General features: G+C 43.2%; 1 protein-coding gene across 1 annotated transcript; it reads left to right on the top strand.

Moving 5' to 3' along the window:
• The first annotated feature begins 9,279 nt into the window (after nucleotides 1–9,279).
• On the top strand, nucleotides 9,280–19,586 carry MPZL3 (myelin protein zero like 3). Its single transcript, XM_075278471.1, has 6 exons — nucleotides 9,280–9,337; nucleotides 12,240–12,406; nucleotides 17,472–17,682; nucleotides 18,141–18,303; nucleotides 18,730–18,829; nucleotides 19,478–19,586. The coding sequence occupies exons 1-6, from the start codon at nucleotides 9,280–9,282 to the stop codon at nucleotides 19,520–19,522; spliced, it is 744 nt and encodes a 247-aa protein (XP_075134572.1). The 3' UTR covers nucleotides 19,523–19,586.
• The last annotated feature ends 2,686 nt before the right edge of the window (nucleotides 19,587–22,272 follow it).

Genomic DNA, 22,272 nt, shown 5'->3' with positions numbered 1-22,272 from the left:
TACTCATATCACTGTTACAACATATGTTAAAGTTGACTATAGATCCTGAATGGCCCCTTTAATCACTTCAATATCTGGCTATTTCCATTGTTCTTACCAGGCCACTGTGATACATATACCTTTGTATGTTACATCTATAAATCTGGAGAAAAGTGTCCCTGAAGTCTCTTGCAACTGGTGCACCATTTAACCTGGGATCAAAGTATTATTATTTTTTTTTTTTTTTTGCTCCTCTTCACTGCTCTTGCTCCTTGGGAAGAGCCATAGCAGTGGGAGGAACAAACTGTAAATCAAGGGGCAGAGAAGGCAGGATGGTGCAATGTACTAACTACTTAATTTGCAGAAGCATTTAATGGCTTTCTCCAAGTAACATTAAAGTGTATTATCATGTAAGGTGCACTGGTGACAGATGAATGTTTGAGAAGGCAAAGGACTTCCTTTAACATTGAGCCTTATCCATGTTTATGGTTTTTTTTATCAAGGACTTCACATGTCCATACAGTGAAGCACCAATTAAAAATGGGGAAGTGTCTCTAATAAAGTGGCAATTCAGTGCAGATAACATTCTTTCTTTTACTAGTTGAATACATGCAGAAACTTTTATTGTGTATCTTTTTTTTTTTAGAGACCAATGTACAGACTTTTTTTTATAAAATGATGAGATTGTTAACTTTTGTCATGTCAATAAAACACTGACACTATATTAAGGCATTTTTCATTTTGTCAAATATATTAAAAAAAAAAAAATTTCTCCTGCAGTTTGATCCTGAAAGGAAAAAAAATAAAAATATATATTCCACTCCTCTCCAAGGATCTGTTCAATTTTTCAGCAGTGGCTTTTGACATGGAATCCACTGCCCAAAAAATGTCTCATTGAATTCAATGGAAGCAACTTGCTTCTTTCCACTAGCTAGTAGCAGAAAAAAAGCCAGCTGCTCTATCTTGCCATGGCTGCCTTGTCAACAGCAACCATTGCGCGAGGCCCCCTCCCGATTAGGCCCATTCATTCACACAGGATGCCGGTGCACTGCATTGGCATTCAGTCATGGATAGTTATGCTCACATGCGGAATCCATTTTCTGTCATGTGACCATACCGCAATACTTCTGACTTTGGAAAATACTGAGTGTCAGATCTTCATACATCTAAGCCTGGATTCATACTTGCACTGGAGTTTATGCAGGAGACCCAGACTAAACTGGAAGAAGGGCTTTTCTTTCTGCTGGTTTTAGTATAAAATTGGAAGAAACCCTATGTGCCCTATTATAGTCTGGGGGGTTAATGGGGTATCCACATGTAACTGTTTTTAAGTGTGCAGGGTCTGCATCTTTCAGGTCCCCATGCAGACCCGAAGAATGGAGTTGAATGCTAGTGTTAAAGGTATCCTAGTGCTACAACAAAACGTGCCTATGAAACTCTGCTCACTTCTGTGCCAGGAATTTGTTCGACATTGGACCATAAACATAGTTGACACTGTCAGCTAGACCCTTGGGACCCCATTGACTATAATCTGGGTCTGTCAGGTGCCAGGGATGTTAAGTAGTCATTGGCCAAAAAAAAGGCTTGCAGTGATATTTGGCACAATGTGAATGTAGCCTACCATGTACTGGATTCATTGGGAAGGATGTTTTGGGCAGGTTTGACATTGTAGTAGTTTCAGCTAAAAACAAGTGAAGTTCCAGGGTAATAAACTTCTCCCTCCCACCTTGGGTTTAAGCCCAATTTAATTAGCTAATTCCATTTAATGGTGAACAATACAGCAGAAACTTGTAAGACCGGTTTCCTAAGAGCTGGTGAGGACAATTAGGAGGAAGTTGCCACTTTGTAATACCTGATGATTTTTAAGATGTCAGTAAAAGGATATATTAGGACACATGCCAACAAGTTATACGTGTCATAAATACACTGAATGCAAGTGGCCCTAGTGTCTTACTCCAAATGACCACCGATCAGCTGCTTCTACATCTATTGAATACAATCACATAATAGACTGTACTAGAAACATCTGTCATACGTTTGCCTTTTCAGTCAATCTTAGGCATTGTTCACACTTGTCATGTTTTTGATTTACAGAGGAAACCACCTGTCCCAAGACAATATCTGACATACAATGGGTTCAGTTGTACAGTATATTCATCCTATCTGCCTCTGGCTGCCACCAGTTTTCACACATTTTGTTTAAGGCTCAGACCCTGTTTTTCAAATGACGTCTTTTACTTTATGTGAGGCTAGCCTCATAATGCATTTACCTATCCAGGTGATTCCAAGATTGTTTTTTTTCATGACACATTGTACTTTATGTTGGTGGTAAATTTTGGTCATTATACTTTGCGTTTGTTTAACGGACAATGTACTGAAAATTTCATAAAATGATCAATTTTGAAAGTTTGTTATTCTCGTGAAAACAGTCCTATCACACATTCTTCCTAATTGTCAATATATAGTAGACATATGGGAAATGTTATTGTTTCTTCAAGGTCTTTTTACTTTTCTAGGAAGTTAGAAGGCTTATAACTAGTAGCAAATTGTCAGATTTTCAACAAAATTTCAAGACTTTGTATTCTAGGGACCTATTTAGTTGTGAAGTGACTTTGAGGGGCCTATATAATAGAACACCCATAAATGACCCCATTTTTGAAACTGTAGTCTTCAAACTATTCAAAATTGTATATAGGAACTTTATTAACCCTTTAGGTGTTCCACAGGAATTAATTCAAAATGAAGGTGAAATTTCCAAAGTCACACTTTTATGCACATTTTCCTTTTCCTTTTTCAAACCACATTTTTCCGTAACAATGAAGGGGTTAACAGCAAAACATACCATAATATTTATTTCTGTGATTCTGCAGTTTGTAGAAATATCCCATATGTGGCCCTACTGTGCAACGTGACTCAATACGTGTCCTCAGAAATCAAAGAGCACCTTTAGGGATTTCGGGCAGCAATTTCATTAGGATGGTTTTTAGATACCATGTTGCATTTACAGAGCCCTAGAAGTACCACAATAGGGGGAAACCTCCAAAAGTGACCCCATTTTGGAAACTGCACCCCTCAAAGAATTTATCAGGGGGTGTAGTGAGTATTAGTATCCCAGATGTGAATGCACAGCGGATGGTGAAGAGGTAATATGTAAGCGGTGCGGAAGACATTGGGAGCACCAAATTCCCTACTATGTCAAAATAGCTCCTATGATTGGGGGGGTCACTTTGGGGGTCTTTTATTGTTTTTTTTCTCTTGTAAGCTGCAAAACTGGTCTCTACCCTGACATACACCCGCACCACTTATATATTCCCCTTCTGACGCATTTGGCGATTTTGGGGGTTTTTTTTGTCTTCACATTATTCAAGCTATATTTTTTTTATTTTTGTGTTGATGTGGCCATAAGAGTGCTTTTATTTTTCTGAGATATGATGCATTTTGTAATGACACCATTTTTGGGTGCCTATAGCTTATTGGCTATTTTTTATTAACTCTTTTTTTGCTGAATAAAAAGAAATCAATAAATTCTGGCATTGCACTTTTTAAATGTTTTTCCACATAGTGTACAGCATAAGTATCATGTGAACTTTATTCTGCGGGTCGGTACGGTTACGGCGATACCTCATTTATAGGTTTTTTTTATGCATTAGTAATTTTGCCGAACAAAAACCCATTTGGGGACATAAATCAATGTTTTTTTGCATCGCCATCTTCTGAGATGCGTAACATTTTTTATTTTTCGATTGACAGAGTTGGTTGAGGGCTTATTTTTTGCGAGACAACCTGTGCTTTTCATTGGTACTATTTTGGTGTACATATGTTTTTTTTTCCCGACATTTACCATATAGGTGAAATAATGTTTTAGTTTTATGGTACAGGTTGTTACGGACGCGGCGATACCAAATATGCATTGTTTTTATGATTTTTTAGGTGGTTTTTTTTTTTAATAACTCATTTGCTATAGAAAAAGGGAATTTTGGGGCTTTATTAATTAATTTAATTTCACACACTTTATTTTTTTACACTTTTTTCCACATTTTTTTATTTGTCCTATTAGTGTACTTGAACCAGCAATACTCTGATTGCTGGTCCAGTACTATAGCCTGCAGTACACGTGTATTGCAGGCTATATAGGAAGTGTCTCTGCAGATGCAGAGACACACTTCTGGGCATCACGGCAGGACAGCAAGGATCCAAGCAGGTAAGCAGGGGTCCTAGCAGCCCGGGGTCACTAACCAGACCCCGGGCTACATAAAATTCATCAAGGCACCCCCCGATCTCGCCGCGGGGGGTGCCCGGGGGGGAAGGGGGGGGTGATGTGACCGAAAACGCTCTATGTCGTGGACATGTGTCCGCGGCATCGGAAGGGTTAATACCGCCGATCGGAGCGGAGCTCCGACTGGCAATTCACATGGGCAGCTCGTCCTGGCCCTCGGCTGTGTAATGCAGCCGAGTGCCGGGTGTAATGTCGCAGGCACAGCTTCTGTGCCGGCGCCATTACTGGTCAGTAATAGTACTGACCTGAGCGCGAACGTGCTACTTGCCAGGACGTACTATTACTGACCAGAGCGTTAAGGGGTTAAAGGGGCTCTATCACTAGGAAAAGTCATTTTTAACTAATCACATCCTTGCACAGCCTTTAGAAAGTCTATTTCACACCTACCTTTAGTATGTAGATTGCCTCAGTGGTTTCTGAATAAGTCCGTTTTTATTCATATGTTAATTAGACTGTTGCACAATACATCATGCACTCCTCTCCTATTGTTTCCTATGGGAGGCTGCTGCTGCTGATGACTCAGCTTCCTGTTTGCCTCACACACATAGGAGATAATAGGAGAGAGGAGGCTGCTGGGAACGTCCTGTACTAGCTGGAAGCTCATTAGCATATTGGTAAAAACGGACTTATTCAGAAACCACTGAGGCAATTTACATACTATAGGTAAGAGTGGAATAGACTTTCTAAAGGCTGTGCAAAGATGTGATTAGATAAAAATGACTCCCAGTGATAGAGCCCCTTTAAATGCCACAAGTATTGTTTTTCACACTGCCTTCAATGCTAATCTGAGAGGCTTTTGAATAAAATTGCATAACCCTGAAAGTTTTTGCTGAGGTTGCGTGGTATATCCCACACCTAAGGGAATACCCCAATAAGGGTATGTTGACATGTAAGAATTTGGCACTGAAAGGAAAAAAAATTCATTATTTCAGTGAAAACCGTTACAAAGGGGAAAATGGAGAGGAATTGGGGGCATAAGTCTGCCTCAATTCTTCACTTTCTATCTGAACAGGCCCTAAATGGCAGAATTCTGGATATGTATTGGGCTACATTATGTTCAGGTTCCATGAGACCATTTAAGGGTATTCAGTTTCTTGGCAGTGGATTTTGACACAATCTGTCCTGCTGCTGAACTTGTTCCTCACACTGTGCCGGTGATTGTTACGGCATGTCAGCAGCTCGCTGGGATGTCATATAATGAGTGTGTTTGGTGTTGCTGATCCGCCTGCTTTGGCATTTCAACAGCTGTGAAGCTGGGCTGCCGCTGAACTTGTTGCTTGCGCTGTGCCCATGATTGTTCCGGCATCACAGCAGCCCACTGAGAAGCCATATAATGAGTGTGTTGTTGGCGCTGATGATCTGCATGCTCCGGCATTTTGGCAGCTGTCACGCTGGCCTGGCACTGAACTTTTTTTCTTGCAATGTGCCTGTGATTGTTTGGCCATCTCAGCACCTCTCTGGAACATCATATAATGAGCGTGTTGTTGCTGTTGATCATCCGCCTGCTCCGGCGTTTCAGCACCTGTCAAGCTGGCCTGCCGCTGAAATCATTACTCGTGCTGTGCCTGTGATTGTTCCGGCATGTTAGCAGCTCACTGGGACGCCATATAATGAGTGTGTTGTTGGAGTCGATGATTCTCCTCAGCTGCGCTTGAGGAGAACTGTGTGACTTCTGGCTCCTTCATAGCTCTCGTTGTTTGCGACAAATTTGATTTTCTTTTTGCAGGCATGTTTAAAATTGGCAAACTGCTAATTTGGCTTAAAGGTGTTTGGCCATGTCCTTTTGTGAGCACTGGAGCAGATCAGATAATATGCAAAGGTATATAAACACTGTGGGTTAGATGAGTGTTTACACACGAGATAACAGCACTGGGTGAATACTATTTAATATAGTATGTGAACCTAAATTCATAACAGTCATGAAGCAATGTCATTTACCGGAATAAAAAGTAGCCTAGATTTTAATCGAGGTTACAATCTACAGTGGGGCAAAAAAGTATTTAGTCAGTCACCAATAGTGCAAGTTCCACCACTTAAAAAGATGAGAGGCGTCTGTAATTTACATCATAGGTAGACCTCAACTATGAGAGACAAAATGAGAAAACAAATCCAGAAAATCACATTGTCTGATTTTGTAAGAATTTATTTGCAAATTATGGTGGAAAATAAGTATTTGGTCAGTAACAAAATTTCATCTCAATACTTTGTTATATATCCTTTGTTGGCAATGACAGAGGTCAAACGCTTTCTGTAAGTCTTCACAAGGTTGGCACACACTGTTGTTGGTATGTCGGCCCATTCCTCCATGCAGATCTCCTCTAGAGCAGTGATGTTTTGGGGCTGTCGCTTGGCAACACGGACTTTCAACTCCCTCCAAAGGTTTTCTATAGGGTTGAGATCTGGAGACTGGCTAGGCCACTCCAGGACCTTGAAATGCTTCTTACAAAGCCACTCCTTCGTTGCCCTGGCAGTGTGCTTTGGATCATTGTCATGTTGAAAGACCCAGCCACGTTTCATCTTCAATGCCCTTGCTGATGGAAGGAGGTTTGCACTCAAAATCTCACGATACATGGCCCCATTCATTCTTTCATGTACCCGGATCAGTCGTCCTGGCCCCTTTGCAGAGAAACAGTCCCAAAACATAATGTTTCCACCCCCATGCTTTACAGTAGGTATGGTGTTTGATGGACACAACTCAGTATTCTTTTTCCTCCAAACACGTAAAGTGATGTTTCTACCAAACAGTTCCAGTTTGGTTTCATCAGACCATAGGACATTCTCCCAATACTCTTCTGGATCATCCAAATGCTCTCTAGCAAACTTCAGACGGGCCCGGACATGTACTGGCTTAAGCAGTGGGACACGTCTGGCACTGCAGGATCTGAGTCCCTGGTGGCGTAGTGTGTTACTGATGGTAGGCTTCGTTACATTGGTCCCAACTCTCTGCAGTTCATTCACTAGGTCCCCCCGCGTTGTTCTGGGATTTTTGCTCACCGTTCTTGTGATCATTTTGACCCCACGGGGTGAGATTTTGCGTGGAGCCCCAGAGCGAGGGAGATTATCAGTGGTCTTGTATGTCTTCCATTTTCTAATTATTGCTCCCACAGTTGATTTCTTCAATCCAAGCTGGTTGCCTATTGCAGATTCAGTCTTCCCAGCCTGGTGCAGGGCTACAATTTTGCTTCTGGTGTCCTTTGACAGCTCTTTGGTCTTCACCATAGTGGAGTTTGGAGTCTGACTGTTTGAGGGTGTGCACAGGTGTCTTTTTATAGTGATAACAAGTTTAAACAGGTGCCATTACTACAGGTAATGAGTGGAGGAAAGAGGAGACTCTTAAAGAAGTTACAGGTCTGTGAGAGCCAGAAATCTTGATTGCTTGTACGTGACCAAATACTTATTTTCCACCATAATTTGCAAATAAATTCTTACAAAATCAGACAATGTGATTTTCTGGATTTGTTTTCTCATTTTGTCTCATAGTTGAGGTCTACCTATGATGTAAATTACAGACGCCTCTCATCTTTTTAAGTGGTGGAACTTGCACTATTGGTGACTGACTAAATACTTTTTTGCCCCACTGTATCTATGTGCCAAATTTCATTCAAATCCATTCAGCTGTTTTTGTGTGATTGAGGAACAAACATACAAGCTTTCACATTTATAATATCAGTATAAGTATATTAGTATAAGTATATATCTTAGTAGGAAGGGTAGGATATTAGTAGGATAGGATATATATATAATTTTTTTTTTTTTTTTTTTATATTGCCTGGAAAACCCCTTTAAGTACACTGGGGAATCTGGACCGGAATCCCTGAGACCATGAATCTGGCTCTAATCTCTGGGTCTTGTGACCCAAACCAAAGCTACCTCCCCCCATCACTCCACTTACTAATCTCACAGACAATTACCTGTACTATTGGGGCTGGCTCTCTATTACCTGTTGGAATACTGGTTCTGCTCACATAACCCAGGGGTCCATAATCAAGAGTCTGCTGGATCAGGTAAACTAATCTAAATGCCCCAGATGACCCCTGTAGCTACTAATCTGCCCTATAAGGGGACAATGGAGAGAGTCCTTACAAGTTGGCTGATTTATCCTCTTTTTGCAGGTCACGCCACTAGTATTTTCAGCCGACTACTGACTGAGAATATCCAGCATTGCCGAGTTACTTTGGTCAGCTGCTGCGAACAGACGCTCACGTTACTTTCATTGCTGACTTCAGCCATTTTGGCCAACGCTCAGCCATGAAACTACTGTTCACGGCGGCTGACGGTAAACTTTGGTCTACCCAAAGTAATTTGCCCATGCTGGATATTTTTGGCCAGCTTTTCTACATTGAACCCAGTTGGGAGATGAGATTCCTTGCGTCCTAGTGTAATGTCTATAGGGGGGATAGATATGTTGCAAAAAACCTGCAGCAGAAAAAAATGAACCATATAGGGCAGGTTTTAATGCAAAATTTATAGCGTAGTGGTTGCAGGATTTCCACAGTATATACCGGGCTGACATCTGCTCTATGGGTCATTTTATGGTGCAGATTTGCCGTCCATTGCTAGATCCCAAAATATCGCAGTACAAAAAATCGTACACAACTTTACATGTCGTTTCTGATTCCAGGGTATTAGGAGTTTATAGAAATATCTTAATATCACATGCGCTTTTTGTATCATAGACGGTAATAAAAACTGTCCACAAATTCATAGAAATAAGATTGGAAACGCGTTCACTATGGTAAATGCGCCCAGCTGATGAGAGAATACAGTATATATAAGTGTATGGGGGCTGTGGGGTAGAGGTGTCCTGTGCTGAGGGTCCTACCAATGTCGCACGTCTGGGTCGTTCCTCTCAGACGATGCCTGTGACATAAGACAGAGAGGCAGGACATGTGTGACAGCAGGCAGGCAGTGCGGTGACTCACCTGCACACTGGTCGGATTGGCCGACACTCTGGTGTCTCATCACTTCCGGTTAGTCACTAGTTTCACCTGTCCGACCAGATCGTACAGAGGGGGAGAGGAGACATGGAGGAGCGGGGGAGGACGGGGGCACGGAGCCGGCTACTGCTACTACTGCTAGCGGGTGAGTACCGGGGGACACGGCGCTATACACGGACGTATAAACACGCAGCGCTTCCTGACTCTTTGGATATTGTTGCTTACTCCTTGTAATAGAAATTGTATTGTTTGTATAGGTCTAGTATCACACTTACCGTGTGATACTAGACCTATAAGGGTATAACAAGGGTATAAGGAAATACAAGGGTGTAAGGAAAGATTTGGGATGTTATTTCCTTTATAAGTCCACAAGTGAGTTTGGCTTTTAACCCCTTCCTGCTGATGGCATTTTTTCGTTTTTGACTCTTCCCCCTTCTAAACCCCTTAACTTTTTTATTTCTCCGCTCCCAGAGCCATATGAGGTCTTAATCTCTGCGGGACAAATTTTTCTTCATGATGCCGCCATTAATTATTCTGTATAATGTACTGGGAATGGTGTGAATTTGAAGAAAAAGTGCATTTCTGCGACTTTCTTACGGGTTTCGGTTTTACGGCGTTCACTGTGCAGCCAAAATGACATGTCCCCTGTGTTTCGGTACGATTCCGGGGATACCAAATTTATATGGTTTTATTTATATTTTAACCCCTTAAAAAAAAATCCAAAAGAAAGCGAAAGCAGACCGGCTGGGAGCCTTTATAAGGCTCCTGGCCATCATGGAAACGTGAAGTCGGCCCTGTAGTATGCACCAGGCACTGGCAAAATGGCACCTTTGACCGCGGCGCCGCAGCGCAGGTTGTCTAAAGCGTAAAGCAATAGGTGGATGGGATTAATCGGAATCTCATTCACTTTGCTGGTACTGTAAAACGCAGCCAAAAACGTTGCGAGTTTTCTGTCGTTTTTCAACTACTATAGAAAAGTCTAACCCCTTGTTCACATCTGCATTTGTATTCCGTTTCGGGGGAGTCCGCATTGGGAAGCCCCCCAATTGGAATACCGAGCGCATTTGCAAGCGGTGTGCAGTGAAAGCACATGGATCCCCATAGACTATAATGGGGTCTGTGTGCTTGCCACGAGATCTTTGCAGGGAGCACACGGATCCCCATAGACTATAAGGCTCGTTCCCACGGGGCTAGAGGGGACGGATTTTGACGCTGATTCAGCCCCGGCGTCCGCCTCGAGGCAGCACCCTCCAGTCTAGGCCCATTCATTTGGGCCTACTCAGGAGCGGGAAGCCACAATAGTCGTGGCAGGCGCATTTTGGTCCTATTCTGATGCGGCTTCCTGCATCAGAATCGGGACCAAAATATGTGGTCCTGTGTGAATGAGGCCTAATGGGGTCCGTGTGCTTACTGCGAGATCTTCGCAGGGAACATGCGGACAGAAAAGTCCAGTGACTCGTGCGGAGACTACACGGACCCCATTATAGTCTATGGGGATCCGTGTGCTTTCACTGCTTGCAAATGCGTTCGGTAGTCCGTTCGGGGGGGGTCTCTATGCGGACTCCCCGAACAGATTACAAAACACAAAAGTGAACGAGGGGTAAGAAAAACTACAATTCCCCCTCCCCCATATCCTGGGCATGCTGTGCTTTTAAAAACCACTTCACTGGCCCTGAGCTCACCCCTGCAGAGTAGAAGTTTTTTTTGTTTTTTTTTTGTTTTTTTTTTAATACACAATGTGCTCCCTTTAAGGTGATAAAAGTCCTCTGTGGGGTATTGTTAATTATTACTGATTTTTTTTGTGTAACTTGGGCTGATACGTTCACCCCTGTTGGAGTATGTTCACACAGTTGAAAGTGAACCTGATTGAGGCAGACTTCAGCCGCAAATCCGTCTCCGCTTTCCTGGGCTAAAAACCCAACAGGCACCCAGAGATTATGTGACCACTAGGACTGAGGCAGGAAGCATCATGGCTGCTTTCAACACTGTATTCAGGGACGGTAATAAAATGTTGCCTTGTTCTGCATGAGGAATATGGCGGTCACGGATAGCTGCCCCCCTCTATCAGTGACATTTACCTGCAGAACAAATGGTTAAAGGGGTTGCCCGGGAATTTTTTTAAAATTCATAGCCTATCCCTGTATGGTGTCCGTCACTGGCCGTCCACTTTTATTGATATCAGTAGGCGGTGAGGTGCAGTACCAGTGCACTATGGGTTATACAGGGTACAGGGCTGTTTCCGTGCCGTGCTGTGTATAGTACATAAGCGTCTTGTACAGCTGATAAGGATAGGCCATACATTAAAAATTCCTGGAGAACCCTATTAATGTCAAGTGTCAAAAAAATCACTGGAGTCATTGCATTAGGGTGCATAGGTTTAGCCCACTAAGCGGTGCCTGCGACCCCCACCCCCATGTGACTGCCAGTGATCCCACAATTCTACAGGGTACTGATGCCGACGGCTGCCTCAGCAGTGAGTGTGAGCCCTTACACCTAGTAATTGGTTTGTCATCACTCCTTTGCTATTCATAAGCTTAACTGTTACCATTGTTTCTTCTGTTACTGGGATATTTATGGCCATTTTACACAGAGCAGGTTAGCTTAAAGGGGTTGACCAGTTTAGAAAGGTCATAGTAGGGAATTCTGTGTTCATAAAGGTATGGCCTCTTTTTAGGATCCTAATCTCTTGGCCAGATTGTAGAGTGGATTTATGGAGCGACTCTCACTCTGGAGGATCTGTTCTGTCCGGCATTACATAGATAAGCCATTGATGTGAATGGACACCGTGTAATACTTTATCCCTCCTGTGGCGGGGCTGTAGGGATATTGTTCACTTACTGTCAGGATTTCCCCACAGATTACAGCTGTCATGGGGGGTGGGGGGGTACACAGTAGATATGGAATCACCTCATATTACTAGAATACCCCTTTATAAGGGTATGTGCACATGGGAATGATATGTCGTGGATATTTTTGCAGCATCGAATGTGACAGCCATCATCAGCCATGGATATATATAATGACCTTCAGCATATGTTTTCCTGTAGGTTTCATCAGTGTGGACTGTATAGACATCCGAATGGACTCGGAGGTATATGGTATTGTCGGAGAGTCGGCTAAGTTATGGTGCGGCTTCTCCTCGCGAGACCGTATATCTGATCTAGTAACAGTGGACTGGAGTTATCGCTCCCTTACAGGAGGTCCCACCGTCACTGTGAGTATAAAGAGGATTAACCATTTTATACCTATATCTAGCTGGTTAGTGGTTCCTTAAACAGATTTTGAAAAGGGTTGTGTACGGGGGGGGGGGGGGGGGGGGGAGAGAACGTACACAACACCTCTGTCTATGGGCTGCATGACAGAAAATGGTTGGGCTTCAATACCAGACACTGACCATGGACTGTGCTTAAAGAGGACCTTTCATGGATTTGGGCACATGCGGTGTTATATACCGCTGGAAAGCCGACAGTGCGCTGAATTCAGTACACTGTCGGCTTTCCCGATTTGTGCCCGGGTGAAGAGCTATCGGTTCCGGTACTGTAGCTCTTCACCATCAGAAGGGCGTTTCTGACACACTGTCAGGAACGTCCTTCTGCACAGCAGCGCCTATAACGCTGTACAGTGTGAGCGGGGAGGAACGCCCCCTCCCCTCCTGATATTACTCGTCTATGAACGAGCACTGTACAGCTTTATAGGCACTGCTGTGCAGAAGGACGTTCCTGACAGTGTGTCAGAAACGCCCTTCTGATGGTGAAGAGCTACAGTACCGGAACCGATAGCTCTTCACCCGGGCACAAATTGGGAAAGCCGACAGTGTACTGAATTCAGCGCACTGTCGGCTTTCCAGCGGTATATAACACCGCATGTGCCCAAATCCATGAAAGGTCCTCTTTAACTCTGATGAAGAAGTTAGAACGTTTTATTCTAATCCTATGCAATCTGAAATATGTGAGCTTATTGTCATTTTAAGTAAAGCTGGCCATACATTTTAGAAGTCTCTCCTCTCTGCCAAATCAGTTTTCCCTACACTGTGCTGAGGAGATCCAACCAGATGGAAACAGCGATGTCCACAGCTCGGATACTGATTTGGCTTAACCCCGCATCATAGCATCATCAGGCTTATTGAAAAAGTCAGGCATGATGTTTAAGGGGACTGCCCCTAGGGGGCAGCAAGCAGACGCACTACTTTCCTATTTACATCTTAGAAAACAGATTTTCATATTTTCACATAATTCCCCAGTAGAGCGAAAAAGGCTTTTGTAAGTCTCCATATGCCTGTGAAGGTGATCTCTCCTTAATGAGTGATGATATCCCCAGAACCATACATTTTAGGTAACATTTGGCTGACAGCTATTCCTCACCACCCCTCATATTTGTGCACACTCGGCCCAGCTGTGATTTTGTTCTGAGTAGGGACTAATCCCCTGCTGGATACCGCTGACTCCTTTAAGAACGAAAGGATTGGACACTTAGAAACCCAACACTCCTGACCCTTCTTGGCTTGCACACTGGTTTTCAGACACACAATAAATCAGACACAAGGCGGTTTTTATGCATTTTTTCACAACACAGCTGAAAGGAACGCATGCGTTTAAAAAAAAATCAAAAAAAAATCTGATAACTGGCTCTCAAGGCAAAACTTGTACGCCTTTTAAGCAACACACATGTTGGAGCCACTGTTTTAGCGGAGTCATTGGGCTCCGTACAGTGTCCACCGTGCAGGAATTTTCTCTACGCCGATTTTTGGCGGTTTCTGTGATGGAGTCTCCAATGGACACTCCGGAGGAGATGTGGCCTCATGTGGTGAGTTAGTGGAAACAAGTATTCTCAGGAACACTCTTTCCCAATATAGATGTGCAAAGGTTCACATGACAATCACGCAAATGCTCGACTATTGAGTGATCGAATATTCTATGTAACAAATATAGATAGTTGTTGGTGTAAACTGTACAACGTGCTGGTGATAGATGCAGACTGTATGAGCGATCTGCATGTAAGGGAGTAGACAATGATCGGAATGGCTGCTCCTAGGGATCTATTCCAGATTGTTGCCTGCACGTGTAAATAGACCTTTCTGTAATGTATAGACAATCGCTCTAGCAGATTTAGCATTCAGAGCCTGTTTATGGCACCCATGCTAGGTGCTAGAGTCATTGTTCTCCTATCAGACATGCTAAGCTGTGTACATACACACACATGACACTTGTTCTATGCAAATATTTCCTCTGCTTTAGCAGTGTTTGTCCTGGACTCCAGACCAGTTCAGATTCAGATTCTTATTTTTCCACTTTGACCATCAAATATTGACTGTTGTTTTTGTAGCATTGAATAGTTAAAGCATCCCCAATTACATAGGGCGGGGTAAGATAACAGGGCCTTGGTCCAGATAAAACAAAACAGCCGTCCGCTTCCTCAGTGGCCCTTACTTAGCACGCACATTTCTGCCATGGGTACCTGGGCAGACCCTGATGGAAGTGAGTTGCATCGTGGTTGAGCAACTCATAACTTCTGTTGTGCCACTCAATCGAAACAACTCTATTCTGGTTATTAAGAGCTACTGTGCAATCTGTCCATCCTGATGACCTACACCCGCTGGTGACGCAATAACCGGTATATCTCATAGTACTAGACATGCAAAACACAGTACAATAGGCAACACATCCTGAGTAACAACAGTTTAGAATAAGCAAAGCTGTATCCTGCCAAGGGGAGAACCGTCTGCACCACCTAATATCCCTTTATTCATTTATTTATTATGCTTACTTATATAGCGCCATCATATTCCGCAGCGCTTTACAGACATTGACAGTCACTCTCCCATATAGGGCTCACAATCTACATTCCCTATCAGTATGTCTTTGGTGTGTGGGAGGAAACCAGAGTACCTGGAGAAAACCCACGCAAACACGGGGAGAACATACAAACTCCTTGCAGATGTTGTCCTTGGCAGGTTTTCAACCTAGGACTCCAGTGCTGCAAGGCTGCAGTGCTAACCACTGAGCCACCATGCTGCCCATAAAGGGATCCTATCATTAAAATGTTTTTGTTCTTATTTTTGTGACTAACTTGTAGGTATAGCCTTTCTTAAGGCTATTCTTCTCCTACCTTTAGATGTCTTCTCCACACCGTCGTTCGGTAGAAATCCCTGTTTTCTTTGGTATGCAAAGGAGTTTACTCGCAGCACTAGGGGTGGTCGCTAGCTCTCAAACAGCACTGGGGGCGTCCCCAATGCTGCCAGAGAACTCTCCGGCAACGCCTCTATCTTCTTCTGAAATGGCCTCTCTTCGCGTCGTCTTCCGTCTTCCAGCTCACTGGGTAAGCGGCCATAAGAAAATGGCTGCTTACACCAGGCGGGCATGTGCAGTCGTCTCTGCCCGAGGTTTGGAAGTTTGAAGCCAAGGACGGAAGAAGACGCAGGGCGAGGCCGTTCCATAAGAAGATAGAGTTCTCTCACAGCATTGGGGACGCCCCCAGTGCTGTTTGATCGCTGGGGACAGCCCCCAGTGCTGTGAGAGAACTTATTTGTATATTGACGAAAACCCGGATTTCTACCGAATGGCGACGCGGAGAAGACATCTAAAGGTAGGAGAATAGCCTTTCTTAAAGCTATTCCTACGTGTTATCGAGAAAAAATATTGTTTCAATGATAGGATCCCTTTAAAGGGGTTATTCTGTCTTCTAGTATTGATCCTTAGGTCATTAATATTAGATCCAAGATGGCGCAGCTCCGAATATTGTAACATCCTGGGAGCCGCACTGCTTACCGTACTTTCCATACAAACTGTAGCGGTGGGTGTAGGTATTGCAGCTGTGTCCCATTAAAGTCTATAGGATAATTCCATAAATATTAGATCTGCAGGTGTCCCACACCAAACTTACACTCTACTGCCGTGCAAAAATACACCGTTAAAGGGGTATTCTCGTCTAGTACAGTGAATGCATGTTACTAGAATAAACCATCACTTTATAATCAATATATGAGACCGCACTGAAAATAAAGAGGCTGTAATGCTAGTTTAGGTTGGCGGCTGCTTCAGCTTTTTATCTAGATCAGCGGTGCCCTGGTCATCCACCGAGCAGGGAACAGCAGCACTGTCCTATTAGGCCCCTAATCTCCAGGATGATGCCAATCCGTGCGCCTTTATCAGGTGGACGCCACCAACTCTGACTCCTCTATTTTTCCACAGTCCGACTCCAACTCGGACTCCTTCATAAATGGCCGACAGCCATGATCCTCTAATTCACAATCAATCTAGTGATTGAATTCCTATATAAATAAATATGTATCTTATTCATTATACAATATTCATAATTGTATAATATAACTACAAAGAATTCATCATTTTATTTTGAATCCAGACTTAGTAACATTATTCAGATTCCGACTCCAGCCTCTCCAACTCTGACCCCACAACCTTTTGCCCTTTCGGTGTATGTCGGGCCAGGATGCATTGGGATACCTTTTAGAATAGCAAAGTACAATATTTGATGCAATGAGACGCCATTGCTGACATATTCCTATATATTACAACTCCTGTCTCTTGACGTAAACCTTCATTGAAGAGCTGTGTCGCAGTGTGAACAATGCTTTACGTATTTATTTCTGTTGACCTCGATTTGGGGTCAAGTATTGGATGGGTATTATTATATATTATTCATTTATTATCCATAGCAGGTTATAATTTTCTGATCATTGCAAGATAATTAGCATATTGTACAATAGGTGGCATATGACGTGCAACTGCTGTATATCGTGTTCATTCGACATGTAGCTACTCGCAGCCGTACAGCACAGGAGATATAATGTGTTATTCAGATGCAAAGCCTTCATTCTATACCTTCCTTTACCATAGGATAGGCCAACAGGATTGGGTTAGTGAGTGTCCACCTTTCACTTACTATCATTCACATAGGTAGAAGCGATTGAACACTATATAACACTATGTAACACTATTGACTGAATTCTCTTTGGAAAGGAAAGTGATCAGTGTATGGGCTGATACAATGTATATCAGTCTGTACGCCACTTTCTCTGCTTTTCTAGGACAGCCCATCCTAATTTTAACTTTTGGTACTGATCTCTGCATCGAGACCCCCCCCCCCCAACAGGTCAAAAGCACCAATGAAGAGTTTTCCATTTGGTAGTCTGAATGGATACTCACTGTATTATTCTCTTTAAGTGTATTATTTAGCCTTTTATGTAGTTACTGAATTAATCCAATTACTGGTTATGGCACGTTTCTTACAAAATCCGTTTTGTTTTTTTTTGTCTTTCCTAGATTATGCACTACCAGGGTAAACCGTACCCCACATTAGGAGGACCGTTCAAGGATCGTATAACGTGGGAAGGAAACGTTAACCGTGGAGATGCTTCCATTGTGTTGGAGGATCTGAAACTGACAGATAATGGCACCTTCTCTTGTGTGGTTAGAAATCCACCTGATGTCCATGGGGATGTGCCGCAGACCAAACTAACAGTAACCTTAAAAAGTAAGAGAGGTGCACGCTGCTAACAAGAGGGTGTGCAGGGACTGTCCCAAGTCCTGGTCATTATATGTGAGATGTCTCAAATTTTTTTTTTCTTTCAAGGGCTTTTCTTGATTTACAATATTGATGGCCTATGGGTAGTATAGTCCGTCAATTTGAGATCTGTCAGGGTCTGAACCTCGACACCCATGCCTATCCGCTATTAGAAAGGGCCGTGCGCCTTGGGCAAACACTGTGGCCTGCTCATGGTTGCCAGTAGCAGTGATTGTGCAGGGTGTTGCCTTTTTGGAGGTGGGTGTCAGTCATATAACATAGCTAGCACCCGTGTCATCAAGGGGTTAATTTTTTTTTTTTCCCCCATCTCCCAGATTCTGTTAACCCTCTGCTTTTTTGCAATATATATTCTGTGACATGACTATTGTTAGAGAACGATCTCAATCCTTCCGATCTATTTTCTTTAGGCGTCAGCTTTAAATTCAACACGGTCATTTTGCTGTCCTCTCTGGTGTTCATCCCATCGGCTTTGGTGGCCGTAATTCTGCTGATCAGGATGAAAAAGGCGATCCAGAGAGACCGGGCCAGGGACCAGAAGCTGAAAAAGTCTTCTATTGAAGAATCCCAAGAGTGAGTCTATAGTCTGATGGTCTAAAATACTTGAGAGGAGAAGAACTAATATCTGTGGTGATCTAGGAGGGGTTAATGGTAATATTTGTGCAGGTATAGGGTGGCGAAGGGTTAATAACGAAATATTCTACTGGTTTAAGGTGGTGAAGTAGTTAATGTTATGTGCTCATCTAGGGCAGTAAAGGGGTTAATAGTTATGTCTTCTGAAGTCTATGGTATATGGAAACCTGAAAGCAGAGACCGGGCGCAGGTGTGAACCCACCCTTACCTGCTGTGTATTGAGTCTCATCTCTATAACCTTCTGTGTATGAAATCTCTATAACCTGCTGTATATTGTCTCGTCTCTATAACCTGTTGCGTTTTGGAGTCTCCATAATCTGCTATGTAATTGCTATGTAAATACATTTTCTTTTGTTTTTCCCATAGTTGTGTGTATGATGAAAATGCGACAGCCCCGGTTCATTGTGATTCCTCTTCAGAAAAGCCTCCCGGTTGCATGATGCGACTTTGCCTGCGCTGTGCGGATGTAAGTCTGGTAGAGCAATATACTAGGGGGAAGGGGGGCTTCATGGAACTACAATAGAAAGTTTTGTACTTTATATTTTCTCCATTTGTTACCACCCTGCATAGGATATCTAGGCTGTCTGCACACGCTGTGGGGCCCGTTCACACGGGCACAGAGGGGGTGGATTATGGCGCATAATCCACGTCATAATTCGCCCACTCACAATGGTGGTCTATGGAGACTGCTAGCAGCATGTTGAATGTTGCCGCTCCGGAGTCGGCCCATTCATTTGAGCAGACTCTGGAAGGGGAAGCTGCGACACGTGTCGTGGCAGGCGGGTTTTGACCCGAGAATGACGTGGCTTCCCGCGTCTATAACAAAATCTATAACAAAATCTGTATGTGTACCTTCCTTCTGTGGAATAGGCTTTTGTACTAAGGGGACCTTTCCCCACCTCCGTCTCTTTTCATCCTTTAATAGGTATCGCTCCACTGATTCCGGTACAGTTCTTTTTTTTTTTTTTTTTTTTTTTTTTTTCTCTATCCCCCACCCTTCCTGAGCAATAAGGGCTGTTAGTTTGAGCACCCAGTAATACTTCCTACTGTCAGCTCCTCTTTAATAGGTAATATTTCTGTTTCCGTAGTTATTAATGCTCAGCTTCATTTCCAGGACTATGATGACGACTACAGAGGAGAAACGAGGAATCTTGTGTGATTGGTGCCTTACTAGTGAAACATGAAGATGACGGCCATACTTGAGTAATGTGAAGGAGGCTATGAACTATGTGAGGCTATGTGAAGGAGGTTTATGTGGCCTTTGTCCTATCTGGAGTTTTTTGCGTCTTTTATTACGATTGTACAATACAGATTATTTAATATGAATGAAATTTTAAACTATATCTTATGTAAAAGATTTTCCAATGTATTTTAATATTGTAGTAACATGAAGGTATCAGTTTGACCCAGACATTGTTACGTACCAGAAGTATTCTTGGGCTGGCCCTCTTACGTTTAGTATTTAATGCTCAATTGTGATGTAGAAATGGATTATTAGACCCAGGATCTCTAAAGCCGGGCATACACATCATAGTAATTTCAGCCAAACTCGCTTTTATCATGGCACTGACCAATGATCTAATGTATATAGAGGCCTTCCAACTTTCCTCTTGACATCAGATGTCGGAGGGTGATAAGGATCACACAATTGGATTTCAATATGTCCGATCCTTTTCCTACCTGTTCTCAGAACTCATGCGTGCTTGGCCTAGTTGTGTGTATGGGGTGGTTGGGAGAGAGAGATTGGCAAACTGTGGTTTAATGTGAATTGTGAGCCTTAGGCCTGGTTCACATCTGCATTCGGTAATCCGCATGGGGACCCCCCTGAACGGCCTACGGAACGCATTGGCAAGCGGTCAGCAGTGAAAGCACATGGACCCCATAGACTATAAATGGGTCCGTGTGCTTTCCGCGTGGTGTCCGCAGGAGTCATGCGGACGGGAAAGTAGATTGTGAAGTACTTTTCTGTCCACATGTTCCATGGGGAAAGCACACGGACCCCATTATAGTCTATGGGGTCCGTGTGCTTTCATAAGCTCACTCCTTGTCAGTGCGTTTGGTAGTCCGTTCGGGGGTCGCAATGTGAACTGGGCCTTAGACCACAGTAATGTTACAGCTTTCTTGGCCTTATGAACAATAACAAAGACTACAAAAAAAATTCAGACTGTCTGACTCTGAGTCAGTGTCAGTCACACCAAATGGTAGGCAGTAATAATCACATCTGCCTAAGGGTTCGTTCACACGGGGCAAGAGGGGGTGGACATTGGCGCTGAATCCACCTCAGAATCCGCCCCCTCACTATAGACGTCTATGTAGACCGCTAACTTCCTTTTTTCCGTGAATGGTATGTTCTGGCTTACGGAAAAAAGAAGCTAGCTGCCCTTTCTTCAGGCAGATACTGCAGCTGATTCAGCCCCGGCGTCCGCCTCGCGGCAGCACCCTCCGGACTAGGCTCATTCATTTGGGAGGGGGGCTTTCCACGTCAAAATCAGGACCAAAATACGCCATCCCGTGCCCCGTGTGAACGGGGCCTAAAGTCGCTAGTGAATGCACAACCTTGGGCTGCCTGGAAAACAGTCTATTGTAGCAAAAACAAATATACGCATCCTCATGTCCAAAAATGCAAGAACTCTTAAAAAAAAAAAAATAGAATAAAAGAATTTTTTTTAAAAAATTAAGTCATACAGCAAACACAGTAGTAAAAAAAAAATCAAGATGGCCGAATCTCCATTTTGCCTATTCAAAAAAATTCAATCAGAAGCGATCAAACCGTCAGATGTTCCCCAAAGCGGTCTAAATACAAACTACATCATAAACAGAGGCCTTATCTGTATTTACTAACCTAAAAACATTGTGTGTCAGTACACGGCAGCTAAAATACGTTTTCTGCATTATTAAAACATAACAGTATAAATTTGGCATTGCTATGATCGACCCAAAGAATAGAGGGAATGTGTCATTTTTACCACACAGTGAACGCTATTAAAACGAAATCCTAAATTCGCTATATAATAGTGTTTTAGTAAAGGTCTAACTGCAAATAGTGACTTCTTAGCATTATTATGCCTACAAATCTGCTGACTGTATAGAGTGTCCTCTGCTGCCTCTCCTGTCAGTGGGCGGTGTCTGGAATTGCAGCTCACGCAGATTCAAGTGAACACCAGGCACAGACAAAGAAAAAAAAAAAGATTTTTTGATTTTTCCATTAATTTCTGAGCAGCCATTTAAAGTGGTTTTCCAGGATTGATGATAGGTAATCCATATTGGATCGGTGGGGTTCCGACACCCTGCACCCTCTACTGATCAGCTGCAGCATCGGCAGGGGCTCAGTCTAGGAAGCTGTAAACACACTTTTGCACACTGTGGTAGTTGCAAAGCCTGGTATCTTCCCTTAGGGGGCATTCACACGTCGTAACGCGGCGCTGATTCTGGCACAATACCTTGAACACATTGATTTCAATGTGTTATGCGCGTTAAACGGAACCCATTGAAGTCAATGGGATTCTGTTTTGCAGCGCTGATTCTTATGCGAGTTATCGTGCCAGAATCTGCGCCGGGTTACTCTTTGTGAATGCCCTCTTAAATGGTAGCTGCGGCTGATCGGCAGGGGTGCTGGGTGTCTGAAGACAGACCCCTACCAATCTGATATCCTAGTCCTGGACAACCCCTTTAGCATGTATACGTGCACTGACTTTATAATAGATCAGAACGAATCTTGCACTAATATCTCCTATTGTACATTCCACTGAGGTGTAAGCCTTCACTTACATTGTATATAAAGTGTCATTGTAACAAATGTTCATCCAATGAAGAATTTTGCGCTTTTAACTTATCTTTGTTGCTATGGTGTATATAAAATCCGATTCTGCAATTCATTATATATTCGTTAATATTGCTACATAGATGAAT

This window comes from Leptodactylus fuscus, chromosome 6 (genome assembly GCF_031893055.1).
Source record: "Leptodactylus fuscus isolate aLepFus1 chromosome 6, aLepFus1.hap2, whole genome shotgun sequence".
NCBI lineage: Eukaryota > Metazoa > Chordata > Amphibia > Anura > Leptodactylidae > Leptodactylus > Leptodactylus fuscus.
This window is presented reverse-complemented; position numbering and strand designations above follow the sequence as displayed.